Source organism: Heterocephalus glaber, unplaced genomic scaffold (assembly GCF_053883595.1).
Source record: "Heterocephalus glaber isolate CG9 unplaced genomic scaffold, H.glaber_assembly_v1.0 deba00001442, whole genome shotgun sequence".
In the NCBI taxonomy this organism is placed as follows: Eukaryota; Metazoa; Chordata; class Mammalia; order Rodentia; family Bathyergidae; genus Heterocephalus; species Heterocephalus glaber.
This window is the reverse complement of record NW_028258296.1, coordinates 28,624,137-28,639,166: the sequence shown is the minus strand read 5'-3', so window position 1 is coordinate 28,639,166 and position 15,030 is coordinate 28,624,137. Positions and strand designations below refer to the sequence as shown.

The 15,030-nt window shown below is 32.7% G+C and overlaps 1 protein-coding gene across 9 annotated transcripts in view; it reads right to left on the bottom strand.

Moving 5' to 3' along the window:
* The window catches only part of Fnbp1l (formin binding protein 1 like), a 138,817-nt gene that overhangs the window by 16,036 nt on the left and 107,751 nt on the right, over positions 1–15,030 (bottom strand). For 5 of the 9 annotated variants that reach the window (XM_087213146.1, XM_087213149.1, XM_087213150.1 and 2 more), the window contains 4 exons: positions 7,710–7,819; positions 3,773–3,905; positions 3,258–3,352; positions 1,007–1,155 (listed from right to left, as the gene is read on the bottom strand). In XM_087213146.1, coding sequence (XP_087069272.1) covers positions 1,007–1,155; positions 3,258–3,352; positions 3,773–3,905; positions 7,710–7,819 — 487 coding nt within the window. Of the gene's footprint in view, positions 1–1,006; positions 1,156–3,257; positions 3,353–3,772; positions 3,906–7,709; positions 7,820–10,378; positions 10,394–15,030 lie in introns of all 9 variants that reach the window. The other 4 variants (XM_004841242.3, XM_087213145.1, XM_087213147.1 and 1 more) reach the window with 1 other exon arrangement.

Genomic DNA, 15,030 nt, shown 5'->3' with positions numbered 1-15,030 from the left:
GGAAAGAGGCAAAGGAAAATACAAGTTTAATTCTGATGATGGCAGAAGTAGAATGGCCACAAAACACAAATTTCCTTCAAGACCTTATCAGCACCAGGACTCCCTTTCAGGACATCCTTTCTTCCCACCCCCAACCACTGCCAACCTGCTTAAAAGTAACAGTTTTTATAACCTAATCTTCATTTAACACATGCTAAAGTCTATTTTACTTTCTAGATTACATCATGGCAAGATCTTTGTAAATATCTCAGATGAGGAGTAACTAAAGACTTTGAGTTTTTTGCACTGATGGGGATCAAACCCAGGGCCTCACAGATGCTAGGCAAGTGCTCTGCCACTGAGCTACAACCCTCTTTCACTGAATTTTAAAATTAACAAAATCGTTGGAGACAGACCTTACATCACATATCACTTTAAAAGAACTTAATTATGAAAGTGTTATGCTGCATTTATGTTAGTTGAGGAAAACAATTTTTCAGGGTCAAGAGAAGGAAGGGTAACTAAAAATACGCGGAAGAGGGCAACAATTCCTTATTTCCCCACAGAGTTTGTTCTCCAACTATCACAGGGGAAAGGATAGCACAGTCAGAGGCTACCACTTTCTTTCCCACTGTCATCTGAAAAAGCAGCCAGCAGAGTCAGGATATGACAGCTTTCAGCTATGCCTTACATTTGTCTTTAATGTTAATAAGCCACAAATAGGAGCATGAAGTGACATCTACCAGCCACCTACTTCTGGGTTGGGGCATATGCTCAAGCTCCTTCAACCATGCTGAATATATGCAAGCATTACTAAGTTCAAGGGGGAAGATCTGTATCAACCAAAGTTAGTAGACAATAACCTGTAACAAAATGTTGATAATGTAGATAATTTTCTAATTTCAAGTGTGGGGGGGGGGGGTTCTCTTTTTATAATACAGTTAAAAGTATAGATGAGGATTATAATTTTCTGACAATGTACTATTTAGCTAATTAAGGAACATATAATACATTAAGAACATCATACCATCAAAAGGGTAGATAGCTTTGCAATGTCCAATAGCAGGCAAAGGATCATCATCCTCAAATTCATCATCAAACTCACTGTGATGACTATGTTGTTGGGGTGGTCCACGAACTTCCTGGTTGGCATCATCAGTGTAACTTCCCTCAGGACTAAAAGAAAACATAATTAAGTTTGATCAAATATCACAAACATGAGAGCTCTTCATGTATTATCTGTAAGTTGATCTCCTCAATCAATTCGGAAAATTAGATGGCATGGTTTTATATTAAGCCTGTTTTCTTAGACGTTGACTACATAAATTGTTACTGATACAAAATGCTTCTTTGTGAGTTTCTGATAATTTTTTTTTTTTTGGTACCAGGGATCGAACTCGGGTCCTTAGCTTGCAAGGCAGGCGGTAGAACCACTGAGCGAAATCCCTGGCCCAAGTTTTTGGTAATTTTAGGAACGTCAGCAATGTTCTAGGGACACAGCAACATTCAGTGAATACATCTCACTGTCAGTGGGTCTAGAGACAAAATGGAAAAACCTAGTAAACATTTGTCTTTCATCACCCCCTCTTCTGGCAAAAATAGCCTAAAGTTCCTTAGGTGACTGACCCAGCTCAGTGTTCAGTTCACAGTGAAGCTGTTCCTATTGTGAATTCAGAGGGACTATGAGCACTGCACTCACATGGTGGGAGTGAAGGGTTCACTAGTAGGCCTGTAACCCAACCAGAAATAAGCTATGCACAAGGACCTCTCCCTGGCACTACTTGTAAGAGAAGCTCACTCCCTTTTCACTTTGAAAGATCATCAGAGACTTAAAATGAAAAAAAGGGAAAGCTAGACAGAAGTGGTAAAAGGGAGAGCTAGACAGAAGTGGTGAGAAATTGCGTCCTACAGATATCATCTGGGCTCTCCTTCACCACTGAAGTCCATTTTTAGTTTAGTAGTTATTCACTACATTGCTTAAAACCAAATGACTTCTAATTAAAACAAGAAGTCAATTCCCAATTAATCATGGTAATGGGGAAGTTAGTAACTTAGAGAAATCCTAAACATCAGGTAATACAAAGGACATTTTATTTTCCTTTAAAATATTTCAAATCAAAGAGGAAAAAAAGTAAAATTTTCCTAAAACATCAAATACTGAGTAAAATTTTAATAATGGAAAAATGAACAGGGTTAAATTTAGCAGCACTTTTCCATAAGCCTGGAAGCCTCATTCCTTTTTTTTTTTTTTTTTTTTTTTTTTGGTTTCAGGGATCGAACTCGGGTCCTTGTGCTTGTGCAGCAGGCAGCGAAACCACCGAGCTAAATCCCCGGCCCTGGAAGCCTCATTCTTAAATAATGCATGCCAGAAAGACTACATCCTTTTAGTCTGGAATTATATCTAATAACAAAAAACAGTTACCTGTGGATTTCTCTTGATAAACTAAAGAGATAAATTCTCAAGAAGTGACAGAAAACATGGAAAGGGGAGGGAAGAACTAACATTTGTGAAGCACATACTATTACTAGGTATTTTATTTCTAGATGCTTGATGCATATTATTTTTTTTATTGCTAACGACCCTCCAGGAATTTAAATCTCCATTTTATATTTCAGGAAAAAGACTTAGGGAATATTAAAAGTGAACTTGTTCAAATTACTCAGTAATTAAGTAGTAAACCAGGATTTGATATTAGACCTCTCAAATTCTTCTCTAAAGTAAATCCTGATTTGTGGACTTTTATTGTGAGGGAGCAGGTCAGGTACACATTACACCAAGGAAGAAATGTCACAAGTAATACACAAACATGGAAACTTGGCAAAATTCCAAGTTGGAAACTGATCCAAACTAACAATATATACTCCTTTTTTCCTTCACAAAACTGAGCAGTTGGCAGTAAAATTTTTCTTTGGCATAAGTTACACAACTCTACCTAAACAAAATCTTCCTATGTTGAGGTTCTTAGGCCTTGAGATTGTAGCTCCAAGAACTTTTTAGGTTTTTAAATCAGATCAGTTTTAGATGCATGATAAACTAGAATTGAACAGCAAGATGAAATATCATACTTCATTTTTTATCATTTAAAGGAAGAGAAAATTACTTAGGTTCAAAAGACTGAAGGTATGAAATGCCAAACTTGTTAAATTAGGAAACCATGGAAAAAAGAGAGGAAGAAAAAGAACTGTATGAAAAAACAGAACTGTATGAAGTTTAGGACAAAGGGATGAAAAAGGTTTGGAAAAAAAGAAATACAAATTTAAAAAAAATTTTTAATGACCTTTCTCGTCCCTGTGTTACAAGATGATTTATGTCACTGCTATGTCTTCTGTCTCCTCTCCCACCTGTTTTGCCTTCAACTTCGGAAAGCCAAGCCTTAGGAATAAATAAGCAGACAATTGATCTCAAAAAGTCTGTTCAGAAGCTCACAAGATAGCTTACATTTAAAATGTGCTTTCAGTTTTTATAACTATTGTGAGTCTTGGAGATGAGAAACTTTCATTCCAATTTGGTCAATAATCAATGTTGCAGCTGATTTTTAAAACATAGCACAAAATGTTTAGGTTTATAACAATGTTTTTAAAAATGCCCACCAAAGAATTAATCTATATACACTATACATAGATTATGGTATATTAATCTACAAATATATAAATATATATATACCATAATGATATTTTACTTTTAGATAATAAATCCTAAAATTAAATATCGGAACCTACTTCTAGCAAAAACCAATCTATCATAATGAAACTTATAAAAATGTCTCAGACAACTGATGAAAAACAAATCTACCTCATTCTTGTGGATTTCCATTCGCAAGCGGTCAATATTATTCATTGTCTCTGCTAATTTAGGCTGCAAACTCCCTGGATCCCCCATTTGTGGATTTTTTTCATACACATCTTTCATTTTGTTGAGTGCATCTCTAAAAAAGTAAATAAAATCACAGAATTATGTATTCATGTGCTTTAGGTAAGAATTTCATTTTATTTAGAGGCCTCAACTATAACTTCACCTTAACTAAGGTCACATCTCTTTAAGTTTAGTCACATACTACCTGATTAAAAACAATTTTCATATTGCTGAAAATGTATATAATTTATGGAAACTATATTTTAAACACTGGTAATATCAAAAGAACAGATTTCATTTCTTGTTTTCTAAACAAGGATCTCTCTCTCTCACACACACACACACACACACAGTATACAGGTTTAATAAATGACTGGTAAAATACTCCTCAATATTCTTGTATTCATCATATCCCTAATCAAACTCATTATATCCCCACCCAGCTACACTATTTTACCAGTGTTCTTATCTTGGTTCACACAGCATCACCATCCTCCCACTCATCTATGCTAGAAATAGACTGCCATCTTTAACTTGCCCTCTCTTTAAATTCAATCATTTGTCAACTCCTCTTAACCCAGCTCTTCTTCTCTATATTACAAGAGGTTAAGGCCAATCAGTGCTCTTTGACTAACATTCAACACCATAGATGAACACGCTTTAAAAGTCTTTTGCTTTTGACCTGGAGAATATAATTTCCCCCTCCTCCTCACCTCTGCTTTCTTTCAATCTCTCATTGGTTCCTTCTTTCTTTAATTTTTAAATGTCTGTTACATAAAATGACAGAGGTTTCTTCTCATCTCATCCTACACTCTTCTCAGGATGATTTATTATTTTAATATCATCTATCTTCAGATGATTTTCAAATGTCTATATCTAGTCTTTTTTCTCTAAATCCCAAATTTGTGCTTCCAAAAACCCAACTGGACACTTCCAACATAGATTTTTCACGTATTTCAAAAATCAACACAGGCAAAACCATATTTTTGCCCAATTTATTTGTAGCTATTGAGTTACAAGCTTTTTCTTATTTAAACCTCCTCCATTTTCCTCTACAATATCCAATCAAGTTTAAAGTCCAATCTATTTTGGCTTTGAAATGACTTTTACATCTATCTATTCCTTCATTCTTTTCTCGTGGCTATGGTTTAATTTAGGTCCCTGGCAATTCTTGCCTGGACTGATATCAAGTCCCCTAACTAGTCTCCCTGCTATCAATCTCTTTTCTCTATGATCTACTACTCTTCACATAACTTTCAATCACCTTTCTCTAGGATACAAAGTTGCTAATATCTACCCTTCAACAAAACTTTTGATGATTCCCCAATATCTACAGAATTCCAAACAAAATGCTCAAGATATTTCTTACTTCACCCTGTATCTTTTCCACACTCAACCTGTTATTACACTCCACATTTCTAACTAAGTTACCTAGATTAAATTCCAGGCTTGTCAAGTACTCACATTCCCATGTCTTTATTGTCTTTCCCACTTTCCTGAATGCTCTTTCCTTCTTCCTCATTTTCTTATCTAACTGACAAAATCCCATTCTCCTATCAAGGTCCAATTCCAATGCTCTGGAGACAAGCTGACTAGTCTCTAGAATGTTAACTCTGACATTTTTCAGCTATCTAATCTTAGACAAAATATGTATTTAGTTGACACTTGGTCTCTTCACCTAACAGGAACAATAACCTTTATAGACTATTTAAAGAATTCAGCTGACATATAAAACACACAGTTCAGTACCTTGTACACAAAAATCGCTCAATAAACACTTCCTAGGGGCCGGGGATTTAGCTCAGTGGTTTCACCGCCTGCCGCGCAAGCGCAAGGACCCAAGTTTGATCCCTGGTACCAAAAAAAAAAAAAACCAAAACATTTCCTAGACCACAGCCTTCACCTTCCCCCACTGTCTCCCCAGTAAGGTCTTTCCCAATTATCTCAGTAAAATTTCATAATACTTTCCTCTAGGTTCCCCTAGAAGTTTATTTATATCTATTAGCAGTTATCACAATCCAGCAAAAATTAAATCCTGATACTTATCCTCCCCAACTAGAATGTGAACCTCAGGAACTAGACTGTCTTCATTTTTGATCTTCATAATCCCTGGCACAGACTATAAGCACCAAACATTAAACTAAATGTTATAATTTTCCAAAGACTTTTTATGTTGATCTACTAAGAAATACTAATTTATACGAAATATTATTTATACTAACATAATTATTCTTAATTGTTGACAGACTCCATATTTGTAAACTGCCTACTCACTAATATTTATAACTCCAAAACTGATATTCAAAACACCTTACCATTCACTCAAGGATGTGCACAAGACAGAAAAACTTGAGTCACTGAATGCACATGTAAGTTCCCAGCTAAAGCCAAGCAAGGGAACATTTTGTTTTCTTGTTTTGGCTGTCATTCTGAGTGTCCATTTTGCAATGTATTTTTTTGGTGCTGCTTTTTCCCCCCCATTTTTGCGGTTTTTTGTTAGTGATCTAGGTGTTTACAAGAGCTACATAAACTTTGTTTAGGCATGAATTACAATGCTACTGGCAGAGCTCAAAATTAATGAATCAACACTGTTATACAAGGTATTTTCAATCAGAAACATACATATAACCAAGTTACATACATGTATCTATCAGTTGATGAAAGTGCCAGACCAGTGGCTACCTGGGGCCCAGCCTTATATTCCCTCTAGGAACAATGTTTCAGTATTCAGTAATTTAGTGCTCCTGGTGACTTTGGACCATTAACTACTGTGAAATACGGGAATCAACTGTAATATTTGATTTATGATTAAGTACCCCATAATACCTCATACACAATTCCTAACACCAAAACTTCAATCTCTCACGGTAGAGGTTAAGCACTTACTAGGCTTACTAATACTCCACCGAGCTATGTATTTCCAGCCCCACCCCCGCAATTTCATCTTCAGTAAAGATATATACTAAGTCGCCAATTCATTTTAGCAACCCTTTATTCATCAATTCATCATAAATAACTGTACATTTTTAAAAAATTGAACTAAGTTATAAAACTAAAACTTATAAAAACAAAAAAGGGGCTGGGGATTTAGCTCAGTGGTTCCACCGCCTGCCCTGCAAGCACAAGGACCTGAGTTTGATCTCCTGTACCAAAAAAAAAAGACACTTTCTTATAAAAACAAAAAAGTCACAAAATGAACAAATATAAAGCAATGATCAAGCAATGTTTGCTAACAAGTTCTGCAGCAAATAATTATAGGCTCAACTTGCTACTGAGCTCAATTTATACACCAAAACAAAATTAAAATCTATCAAAGTATAAGAGGTGGTTAGTGCTGATGAAACTACTCTTAATAAGGAATCAAATCACTTTACAAGTCTATGAAAGACCTAAGTATGACTATAGCAACTAATAAAAATGTGAAATGCAGAAAAAATACTCTACCATTTCATTTTTACTTATGGACATGGCATTCTCCAGTTTAGGAATGTATCTTTTTTCTCAAAAGATAGTTGAGAGCCAGGCATGATGCCACATTCCTGTAATCCCAGCAGTTAGGAGGCTGAGGCAGGAGAACCATAAATTCAAAGCCAGTCTGGGCTGTACAATAGTGAATTCAAAACAGCCTGGACTACATAGTAAGGCACTGTCTCAATTTAAGGGGGAAAAAAAAAAGATATTTCAATCAAGGAGTGTGACTGGTGCTGGGAACTGAATCCAGGCCCTCAGACATCTTAAGCAAATACTCTACCACTAAGCTATATTCTCAGTCCAGGATATATGATTCTGAAATGTTCTATATACCACATTTAGACATAGCATTCAAAGTAGATACTTTAAAAATAATAATGATAGAGAGAAATTAAAGAAACACTACTTTTGGTCTGATTCTTTTTGTAGTTCCCTGTTAAGTTCATCAATGCGCTGCTGAAGTTTTTTACGTCTCTGTTCTGGTGGCAGATGACTGAAATCTTCTAGTGCTGGGCCCTGAAAAGAGAATCTAAATCATTACTAGAAAATTTTATTTTTTAAATTTACTTGTTTTAAAGTATGAATATATACCAATTTTAATTTCAAATTTGCTTCAAAAAACCCTTTTAAAAAAGGAAAATTTACATAGATGTATTAATGAACACAATTACGTTAAAGAGCTCACATTTCAGTCACATTTTAAAAGCATGAAACAGAATAGGTAAAAATATCACCAATACAGGTAATTGGTAATTAGTAGTATAACATTATTTTCAAATCTTGGCAGAGTTAAAATGAATACATATGAATTTTCTTACAGCAACAACAACAAAATGGAAACACAAAACATTTTTCATCTACATGTTATTTTATATACCACATATCACTACCTTCCCAAATCAAACCTATTACCATGATATTTAAAATGCTACAAATGTTCAAACTAAAAATATGAAGAGTTTACACAATTGATTTAAGAAAGCAACTTACCTTATAATGGCTACTGATTAATGAAATATGCTTCAATACTACATATAGTCTTTGGTTACACTCACTAAACCATTCTTGGAAATTAAAACATATCTGATCATCAAAAAATTAATTTTCCACTCAGTAAAATTATACTTGTAATTTAAAAACATTTAAAAATGTTTATAATTTTATATTTTTAATTTTCCTATATAAATCAAATAACATACCTCAAGTGTACTTGGCAAAAAGACAAAACCCAAAGAAAGGATATAATCCTGTAGGAAAGACTCTTGGTATCTGAAAAATTTTTAATACCTTGATAGTCAAGTAACTAAGAAAAAGTACTAGTGTTTAAAATGTAAAAATAAATAAATAAATAAATAAAATGTAAGATTTTATTTAAATGATATCTTTTTCTTCTTAAATGCTATTTTAGTCACTGTTACTTTAGCTACATTACTAGAGATCATAACAGAACCATTATTAACAACTACTGAACCCAATTAATATAAAAGTGTATTTACTTTTATATACTCCAAAAACTGGTAGCTATTATTCTTCATTTTTTTTCAAAATAGTTATTTGGAGAATATTAATAATTAGTTCAGCTTTTTCAGAGTTGCTGAAATGGACTCCCATAATAAAATGCATTCTCGTTATTTGGGCCACTTATACCTGTAATACACACTGCACAGCTTTATTGCATCATCTGTAAGAATGCTGCAGTTACTTTTAAAAAAGAAAAAACTCACTTTTAGGATGAATTATAATCAACTGTAACATTTAATTAATAACAGAATCCTTAGAATCTTTCCCCAGTGGTCTGCACACTGGACATTCAACAAGCTTGCTGACCCAAGTAGGGCATCCTAAAGTGGCTGTTTTTTCTACTGGTCACCAGAAACAAAAATGTTAATTAACCAAATCTGACCTAAATAAATGAATGGCAAAATTTCCTACATAAAGTTCATTTAAATTCAGTAGTTAATTGTCAACATAAATTGTTAGGTTTATTCTAATTGGGGTACAAGTTTTAAATTATATACGTGCCAAAGATAAGCTTCTAATTTATATTTTTGAAAATATTTCTGAAAAGCTCAAAAAATATTTAATGAAATGAAATGCACTGCAATGTTGTAGGCCTTTTTCTGGGATAATTTTATAATAAACTGACAATTATTAAGTAAATCTGCCAGGTTCTACTTATCCCTAAATCAGATCCCTTGTTATCAAACTTATTTATAGCAGATACCTAAATCATTTGCGTTTCAAATATTCCATTTCAATATTATAATATAAAAGCTTTACTCATTCTATTTCCTATGAACATAAAGAAGCCTCTGAAGCATTTAACAACCTGTCAATTTATTAAAAGCTGAATTGTAACTAAGAAAGACTGGTTATTTTCCAGAAGCTATTTTATATAGCTTCCTATACAAGCTTCCAATAATTTGGTGGTTAGTTCTTCATAATGTAATGTTTAAAATAAATATATGAAGGAATATCTCACACACACACACACACACACATACACTCACACCCAAAATAATTAGGTTATGCTAATAATAAGCTATGCTTCTGTTCTCCTTCAGTAGTATGGAAGAATGGAACATTTACTCCATAGTAAAATTAGTAGGAAAAATTTTTCTTTTTGGGGGAAAAAAAAAAATCAAACAATTCTTCTGATAAATTTTAAATCAAATTAATATGATCTTTTGAAAAGGTTCTAATAAAAATAATTCTAAATTTTTATTCTGTATATGAGCTTTTTGCTCTATCATGTAACTTTTTAAATAATGTCTAACTAACTTCATTCTTCTTTATAATGTGGCAAGACCTCTATCCAGTAACATTTAAGAACTACAACAGGTTGACAATTAACCACATTATTTTCTAATCTATGACATTTCTAATCTATGGCATGTTGGACTATGGATTAAACTATAAAAAAGTAAAAACACACACAAGGTGAAAATGAGGGATGTACTTTACCACTTGTTTTGAATTAAACAAAACAATGTTTTGAGATTACTTAATGTTGGCACAGTATATATGAGATTACTTAATGTTGGCACAGTATACAGATCAGCACACGAGGCTTACCATCTTCACCGACCACTGAATAGTTCAATGGAAAACAGAAAGAAATGGTAAATTATTTACATGAAACTATAATACAGAAGATGCAATAACCAATCGTTCTTTTTAAACAATATTAAAATAAATCATGTACATTTCACAATCCAAACAATTATGCCGGGGAGGGGGGGCAACTTTAAGCACATTTTGAGAAAGCAAATTACTTGCAAAAAACGCAGACACTGATGATAATAGGCAGATATTTTCTAAGTTTACTTAAAACTCCAAAATTATCATTCTACCAGTAATCATCCTTTAAAGAGAATTTTTATATAGGCAGGTTTTACTTATATAGCTCTTCATTCTCAAAAATCCTATCTGAAAAGTTAAATATAAATGATCTAATATTATCCATTTAAAAAGAAATCTTTCATGAAATATTAAAAAATAGAATGTCCTTCCCAATGCATTAAACACTACTGTGTAAATTTTTACAGTTCAATAAATATTGTTTTGAATTTAAATTTATCATGATTACATGAGGGCAACATTTTTACTTTAAAGGTGCCTTTTAAAAAAATGCATAGAATATTCAAATTATTTTATCAAAATAGTAAATTTAATCAGAATAGTTTCTTACGACATATTTCCTGACAGACACATATTGATCGAATTTTGCTTTTAAAATAGTTTCTATTTTTCAGTTTTTATTCTGCAATCCATATGCTTGAAAAATACTACCAGTATCACTTCAACTTTAGTGAACTACTTAAAATTTATTCTTTCTGAAAATATAAAGTGACACCAAGTCTGAAGAAACCAACCACACTGCTCTTAGTTTAAATGTCACACACACACACACAAACACACACACACAGTGTCCCAGAATACACAGCAAACTTTACAGAATTAGTCTTTACACTCATCATATTTCGCTACCAGCCTTTAAATTTTCATTTTTCCCAGATTTGTAAATCATGATTTTTAATTTCTGGTACTGAGGATTAAACTGAATGCCTCACACATGCCAAGTAAGCACTCTACCACTGAGTTATACCTCAGCCCTGCACCATTTTAATCATTTTATTTTAGACAAGGTCTCACAAATTTGCCCATACTGGCCTTGAACTTGTGATCCTCTTGCCTCAGCTTCCCAAGTAGCTAAGATTATTTATGCCACCATGCTCGGTTTAAATTATGTTTTAAGAGAAAGTAGTGGAGAAACCTCAGACAGAATTTCACATTAAAAATATGAACTTTAACAAATATCTGGCAAAAATATCTACCCCTTATCTCTGATGAGTTGACCATATATATTAATGGTAATGAAGATTTTTAAAAAAGGTGACATTTGCTATTCTTTCTTTCTGAACTAAGCTTAACATTCTTTAGACTGTCAGTAGTTTTAAGAAACAAAAACAATTATTTTGCTATGACAAAATTCCTGGTGAGAAAATAAAAAGGTCTAAAAGGAAAGGTATTCATGGTCTTCATCAAAATGCTGGTAAATGCTATATATAAGACAAGAAACAAATCTGAAGTATTTACTTGACTTATATTTATGACAACTTTCAGTAGCTAAATTTCTAAGTGATATAGTTTTCCTAATTTCTATATTGATATCTTTCAGAGAAAACCATTAACATAATTATAGTTGAAAAAGCAAAGATTTCCATTTATAACTAATCTAGTTTTACGATCAAATGGAAAACAACTCTATAGTTCATGAATCTTTGATTTGGGGATACAAGTTCTTTGTAAAACTATTAGAAACATTTTGTGTACTTTTTAAAATAATACATGTCCAATGCAAAAACACCATACTGTCATATACAATTATCATATACCTATAAACTAGAAAATGTCACATACCACACCCACTACGTCCTAATGCAGAAGAGCAAAAGAGGAAATAAGTTAGGCAATTAAAATAGGCCAACATCCTGAGCAATGTACTCTGAATATATTAAAGTTTAAAAAAATAACCTAGAAGTCTTTAAGGTCGTAAATAATTTAGACAAAAAACATGAACTTATTATTGCTAGATGAATCTATTACTTTCACAGAAAGAAATATTCAAATGAAGTAGTTATAGGGTAGAAATTGTTAGTGTGGATATTAAAGCGGTCAAGTTTTGGTATACTCCCCAAATATCCTTGGATTTGATGTCACAGGAAGAAATAATAGATTCTCATTCCTCAGAAGGAGTCCACTGGTACCACTGTCAAACTTAAAAATATTGGTCTACTAAAGTGCTGGCAAACCTATGGCACATATGCTGCAGCTGGCTATTTGTTATCATTGAAAGGTCTAAAAGGTTTACCTTCACTGGTCTAATATAACATTTCTCATATCCTTACTAATACTAGAATAAACTAGTTTTTCTTTTTAAAAAGTAATAACTTTTTAGAAAAGATACTTAGGAAAAACAATGTGGAACAAATATAGCCCAAAAGAAGTTTCTGAATTGAATGGTACCGGTTTAAAAAAACCTCAAGACCTACTCAGGAAGATTAAAGGACTGAAAAATCCATTTAAAACATACCAACTGGCTTATTAAAGTTTATTTTCTTCTTTTTCAATTTCTCTATACTAATAAAATTCATAAGTGGAAGGAAAACGTTTCAATGGGTTAATTTTGAAATAGTACCTAGTGAACTACCAAAGAAACAGAAAGAAGTATTTCAATCCTAAGGTTCCAATACACTTCCTTTCTGCTCCATCCTCTAACACCCTAGTTGGTTTGTGGTATTTCTATCTTGCACACCATTTTCCTCTTTGTATAGTAACTAATAGTAAAACTGGGAGGATACTGCAGCCTTGTAAAACTAGGCCCCTAAAGAAAAGTATAAATATTTAAAATTAAAGTAATATATGAAAATAAAACAAGTAATGATCAAGCAAATAAATGGTTCTTTCAGTTCTGCAGTTGTAAAATTCTATCTGCTATTTGTTTAGTAAGAATGAAGATGCCATATATTAAAGCTTCCTTCTCCAGGCCTCCCAGTTCTAACTGCCTGAAATTTTTTTCACAGAATTGTATTTATTTTGTTATTTCTATGACATAGAGAAGCAACATGGGAATAAACTCTACTCTCATAACTCAGACAATAGAAATCCCAAATATGGCTTCTTAAAGTGTTTCAAACAAGTATTAAGGCTTTAAAAAATGGTAACAGCATGCCTTTAAGTATAATATAAAGTCACCCACAGGGACTTTTCAAAGTGTTATGAATCATATATATTATTCACATACAGAATTAAGCAAGATAGAAACGAAGTTCATTTCATTGGAGGAATAAAAGGAAATAAAAAGTGTCATAATACACTGGAACATACTGACATTTGTGAAGTTACTCATATTTTAAAAATGCAAATACAAATAATAATGCAATCTTGCCCTAAGCACATATCTATTATTTCTACAGGTGGCCAAAATGCAGTTAGATATCAGAAAGACTACAGAAAGAAAAAAAAAAAGACAGGGAAGGAAAAGAAGAACAAAAAAGGAAAGGGAAACAGGAAATGGAAGAAGAAAAGAATTCAACTTCAGTGTATTACTGTTAACGATTAGACTTCCTATGGTAGTGATAAGACTGATATTTTCATCTGTAGTTTATCACATCTATGTTTTTCCAAAGTCCAGACAAGTCTTATAAATGAATCTAACTTAGACAAGCATATCCTCAAAATCAAATACAGAGAAGAAAATTTAGGGGAGTGGGATGTGCTTCAGTGGCAGAGTGAATGCTTAGCATGAACAAAGCCCTGGGCTCAATCCCCAGCACCAAATAAAGTAAAAGAAAAAAAATTAGCCTCACTAACATAATGGAGTAACACTAATTTACTTATGAGGAATAACAGTTTAATACTTTAGCTGCAATTTACTATTCTATAAATTTTCATTTACAGAGTATTATTAGGAATAAGCAAATGTCAAAGGCTACTCAGTTTTTTAAAGAGTAAAGGAAAAATAGTTTAATAATTTTCATGTAAACCTGACTCAATAATACCTATTTTTATGGGCTTTACAATTTAAAAGTAACTTTTATTAATTTAATCTATAAACAATCTTTATATTTTGTGTGTGTGTGTAGTGTGTGTGTGTGTGCATGAGTTTTTTGAGACAGGGTCTTGTTATGTGGTTCCAGTTGGCTCTGAACTCTAGATCCTTTTGCCTCTGCCTCCCAAATGATGGGATTACAGGTGTGTGCCACCATGCTTAAATAGCAGGCTTATTTTAAGTTTTTTATTAAGCTATTACAAATTATGTTTTATGTTTCTAAATGTTAAGTAGGGCAATTAAAATTAAGCTTGGTATTTATTGTCAACAAAATACTACTTTATAAAATTGGCAGGTGAAGTCAGCATTAGTGACAAATTATTACAAGAGTAACTCCAGTGACAAATTACTGAAAGTCTTAAAAATGTAAATACATTACAAGACAATGGTGGACATATGATTTCACATAAACAAAAAAAAAAATAGCTAAAATGATTGTACCCAGCACCCTCTTTATAACACCATTCTTTTATGGTTGAGCATTTCAAATGTTATAAAGAGGAGTTGTCTTTAACTTAAGGGCAGCTATACTTAATTCTGTCATGTTTTAAACTATGTATTTATAGGAGAGAGCCTTATAATGAGGGTGGAGAGTATTAAAAGCCACACTACA